The following is a 5,000-nucleotide window of genomic DNA, read 5'->3' on the forward strand; positions in this document are numbered from 1 at the left end:
CCCAGGGTTATAGTGTAAATAGGGTGAGGGGTTTCTCTGCCCCAGGGTTACAGTGTGAATAGGGTGAAGAGTTTCTCTGCCCCAGGGTTAGAGTGTGAATAGGGTGAAGGGTGTCTTTGCCCCAGGGTTACAGTGTGAATAGGGTGAGGGGTTTCTCTGCCCCAGGGTTACAGTTTGAATAGGGTGAAGAGTTTCTCTGCCCCAGGGTTACAGTGTGAATAGGGTGAAGGGTTTTCTGCCCCAGGGTTACAGTGTGAATAGGGTGAGGGGTTTCTCTGCACCATGGTTACAGTGTGAATAGGGTGAAGAGTTTCTCTGCCCCAGGGTTACAGTGTGAATAGGGTGAAGGGTTTCTCTGCCCCAGGGTTACAGTGTGAATAGGGTGAAGGGTTTCTCTACCCCAGGTTTGCACAGTGAATAGGGTGAAGGGTTTATCTGCCCCAGGGTTACAGTGTGAATAGGGTGAAGAGTTTCTCTGCCCCAGGGTTACAGTGTGAATAGGGTGAGGGGTGTCTCTGCCCCAGGGGACAGTGTGCTATATCAATGGAATGTGATACAAACCGAGGTGACGGTGTACTTTAGGACCATGCGAACGCCTCTGAGCGGTCGGGTAGGCTGTGTGGAGTGTTTATCTGACAGGATAAAAAAATAAATAAAAATAAAAATAAACAATTTTGTGCTCCTCTACTATGCAATTCTTCCTTCGTTGGTACCTGTTTGTCATCTGAAGACTCATCCCTTCTTCTCTCTCTTCTTTCCCTCAGTGATCTGTACGTTTCGAGGGACCGTGACGCAGGGTCTGTCTCTGGAGATAGGAGAGACAATTCAGATACTGGAGAAATGTGAAGGTGAGTTAGTTCTACAGCATTTAATATACAGTACTGGACTCTGGTGTTCACATACCCACCCTGTGCTGCAACACTGTCATGTTTTCATGTTCTCTGGAGGTTTAGTAGTAGTCATTGTTGCACAAGCCCTTCTCTGACAAGCTATAACCCTTATAGACAGTTCATATATTGAAGAAATGATCTGCTTTCATAGTCTCCCTGACTCCATAGTCTCCCTGACTCCATAGTCTTCCTGACTCCATAGTCTCCCGGACTCCATAGTCTCCCTGACTCCATAGCCTCCCTGACTCCATAGTCACCCTGACTCCATAGTCTCCCTGACTCTATAGTCTCACTGACTCCATAGTCTCCCTGACTCCATAGTCTCCCTGCTTCCATAGTCTCCCTGACTCCATAGCCTCCCTGACTCCATAGTCTCCCTGACTCCATAGTCTCCCTGACTCCATAGTCTCCCTGACTCCATAGCCTCCCTGACTCCATAGTCTCCCCGACTCCATAGCCTCCCTGACTCCATAGTCTCCCTGACTCCATAGCCACCCTGACTCCATAGTCTCCCTGACTCTATAGTCTCACTGACTCCATAGTCTCCCTGACTCCATAGTCTCCCTGCTTCCATAGTCTCCCTGACTCCATAGCCTCCCTGACTCCATAGTCTCCCTGACTCCATAGTCTCCCTGACTCCATAGTCTCCCTGACTCCATAGCCTCCCTGACTCCATAGTCTCCCCGACTCCATAGCCTCCCTGACTCCATAGTCTCCCTGACTCCATAGCCTCCCTGACTCCATAGTCTCCCTGACTATAGTCTCCCTGACTCTATAGTCTCCCTGACTCCATAGTCTCCCTGACTCCATAGTCTCCCTGACTCCATAGTCTCCCTGACTCCATAGCCTCCCTGACTCCATAGCCTCCCTGACTCCATAGCCTCCCTGACTCCATAGCCTCCCGGACTCCATAGCCTCCCGGACTCCATAGTCTCCCTGACTCCATAGTCTCCCTGACTCCATAGTCTCCCTGACTCCATAGCCTCCTCCATTGGTATTCGTAAGAAGCAGGCAAAGCCAGTAGACAGGTGAGACGGCTGTGACTGTAGCTGTGACTCTGGATGTGAGACGGCTATGTCTGTAGCTGTGACTCTGGATGTGAGACGGCTGTGACTGTAGCTGTGACTCTGGATGTGGGACAGCTGTGACTGTAGCTGTGACTCTGGATGTGAGACAGCTGTGACTGTAGCTGTGACTCTGGATGTGGGACAGCTGTGACTGTAGCTGTGACTCTGGATGTGGGACAGCTGTGACTGTAGCTGTGACTCTGGATGTGGGACAGCTGTGACTGTAGCTGTGACTCTGGATGTGGGACAGCTGTGACTGTAGCTGTGACTCTGGATGTGAGACAGCTGTGACTGTAGCTGTGACTCTGGATGTGGGACAGCTGTGACTGTAGCTGTGACTCTGGATGTGGGACAGCTGTGACTGTAGCTGTGACTCTGGATGTGGGACAGCTGTGACTGTAGCTGTGACTCTGGATGTGGGACAGCTGTGACTGTAGCTGTGACTCTGGATGTGGGACAGCTGTGACTGTAGCTGTGACTCTGGATGTGGGACAGCTGTGACTGTAGCTGTGACTCTGGATGTGGGACAGCTGTGACTGTAGCTGTGACTCTGGATGTGAGACAGCTGTGACTGTAGCTGTGACTCTGGATGTGAGACAGCTGTGACTGTAGCTGTGACTCTGGATGTGAGACAGCTGTGACTGTAGCTGTGACTCTGGATGTGGGACAGCTGTGACTGTAGCTGTGACTCTGGATGTGGGACAGCTGTGACTGTAGCTGTGACTCTGGATGTGAGACAGCTGTGACTGTAGCTGTGACTCTGGATGTGGGACAGCTGTGACTGTAGCTGTGACTCTGGATGTGGGACAGCTGTGTCTGTAGCTGTGACTCTGGATGTGAGACAGCTGTGTCTGTAGCTGTGACTCTGGATGTGAGACAGCTGTGACTGTAGCTGTGACTCTGGATGTGAGACAGCTGTGTCTGTAGCTGTGACTCTGGATGTGATACAGCTGTGACTGTAGCTGTGACTCTGGATGTGAGACAGCTGTGACTGTAGCTGTGACTCTGGATGTGAGACAGCTGTGTCTGTAGCTGTGACTCTGGATGTGAGACAGCTGTGTCTGTAGCTGTGACTCTGGATGTGAGACAGCTGTGACTGTAGCTGTGACTCTGGATGTGGGACAGCTGTGACTGTAGCTGTGACTCTGGATGTGGGACAGCTGTGACTGTAGCTGTGACTCTGGATGTGAGACAGCTGTGACTGTAGCTGTGACTCTGGATGTGAGACAGCTGTGTCTGTAGCTGTGACTCTGGATGTGGGACAGCTGTGACTGTAGCTGTGACTCTGGATGTGGGACAGCTGTGACTGTAGCTGTGACTCTGGATGTGAGACAGCTGTGACTGTAGCTGTGACTCTGGATGTAATACAGCTGTGACTGTAGCTGTGACTCTGGATGTGAGACAGCTGTAGCTGTGACTCTGGATGTGATACAGCTGTGACTGTAGCTGTGACTCTGGATGTGGGCTGGACTTGTGTTAACCTACTGATAATGAGTCTGACGGTGTGACATTAGACGTGGTTCACTGGGCCTCTCGTTGTGTATCGATCAGGAGGCCGGGAAGGAGCGACACACACACACACACACACACACACACACACACACACACACACACACACACACACACACACACACACACACACACACACACACACACACACACACACACACACACACACACACACACCGTTATCTGCTCTATCTCTCCAGGGAAATCTACTCTGTCTATTCCATTAACTCCAAGGCTTGGTCAGATCACACACAGCTCTGTTGATGGGATGGAATGGGGGGGGGGGGGGGGGGGGGGTTCTATGTTCATCAAATGAAATATATGTTAGTGTGTGTTGAGGGGCTCAAAACCTGGCCAGTGGTTAGCAGTAGTTTGTATTTGTATTTATTATGGATCCCCATTAGGAAGCCCGTTAGCTGCTGCCGAGGCAGTTATACGATTTGTAAAAAATTACAATACATTCAAAACAGACTTCACAACACACTACGTGTGGCCCTCAGGCCCCTACTCCACAACCACGTATCTACAACACACTACGTGTGTGCCCTCAGGCCCCTACTCCACAACCACGTATCTACAACACACTACGTGTGTGCCCTCAGGCCCCTACTCCACAACCACGTATCTACAACATGTGCCCTCAGGCCCCTACTCCACAACCACGTATCTACAACACACTACGTGTGTGCCCTCAGGCCCCTACTCCACAACCACGTATCTACAACACACTACGTGTGTGCCCTCAGGCCCCTACTCCTCAACCACGTATCTACAACATGTGCCCTCAGGCCCCTACTCCACAACCACGTATCTACAACACACTACGTGTGTGCCCTCAGGCACCTACTCCACAACCACGTATCTACAACACACTACGTGTGTGCCCTCAGGCCCCTACTCCTCAACCACGTATCTACAACATGTGCCCTCAGGCCCCTACTCCACAACCACGTATCTACAACACACTACGTGTGTGCCCTCAGGCACCTACTCCACAACCACGTATCTACAACACACTACGTGTGTGCCCTCAGGCCCCTACTCCACAACCACGTATCTACAACATGTGCCCTCAGGCCCCTACTCCACAACCACGTATCTACAACACACTACGTGTGTGCCCTCAGGCCCCTACTCCACAACCACGTATCTACAACACACTACGTGTGTGCCCTCAGGCCCCTACTCCACAACCACGTATCTACAACACACTACGTGTGTGCCCTCAGGCCCCTACTCCACAACCACGTATCTACAACACACTATGTGTGTGCCCTCAGGCCCCTACTCCACAACCACGTATCTACAACACAAAAACATAACATGTTTACGTGTGTGTATAGTGCAGATGTTATCGTGTCTGTGCTTGTGTGTGTTTCTTCACTGTCCCCGCTGTTCCATAAGGTGTATTTTTTAAATCTGATTCTACTACTTGCATCAGTTACCTGATGTGGAATAGAGTTCCATGTAGTCATGGCTCTATGTAGTACTGTGCACCTCCCATAGTCTGTTCTGGACTGTGAAGAGACCTCTG

The 5,000-nt window shown here is 51.0% G+C and overlaps 1 protein-coding gene across 17 annotated transcripts in view; it reads left to right on the plus strand.

Moving 5' to 3' along the window:
* LOC129815762 (dedicator of cytokinesis protein 3-like) overlaps positions 1–5,000 on the plus strand; it is a 400,044-nt gene that overhangs the window by 128,674 nt on the left and 266,370 nt on the right. For all 17 annotated transcript variants that reach the window (XM_055869857.1, XM_055869854.1, XM_055869856.1 and 14 more), the window contains exon 2: positions 765–848. In XM_055869857.1, coding sequence (XP_055725832.1) covers positions 765–848 — 84 coding nt within the window. The remainder of the gene's footprint in view (positions 1–764; positions 849–5,000) is intronic.

This window comes from Salvelinus fontinalis, chromosome 18, assembly GCF_029448725.1.
Source record: "Salvelinus fontinalis isolate EN_2023a chromosome 18, ASM2944872v1, whole genome shotgun sequence".
Taxonomy (NCBI): domain Eukaryota; kingdom Metazoa; phylum Chordata; class Actinopteri; order Salmoniformes; family Salmonidae; genus Salvelinus; species Salvelinus fontinalis.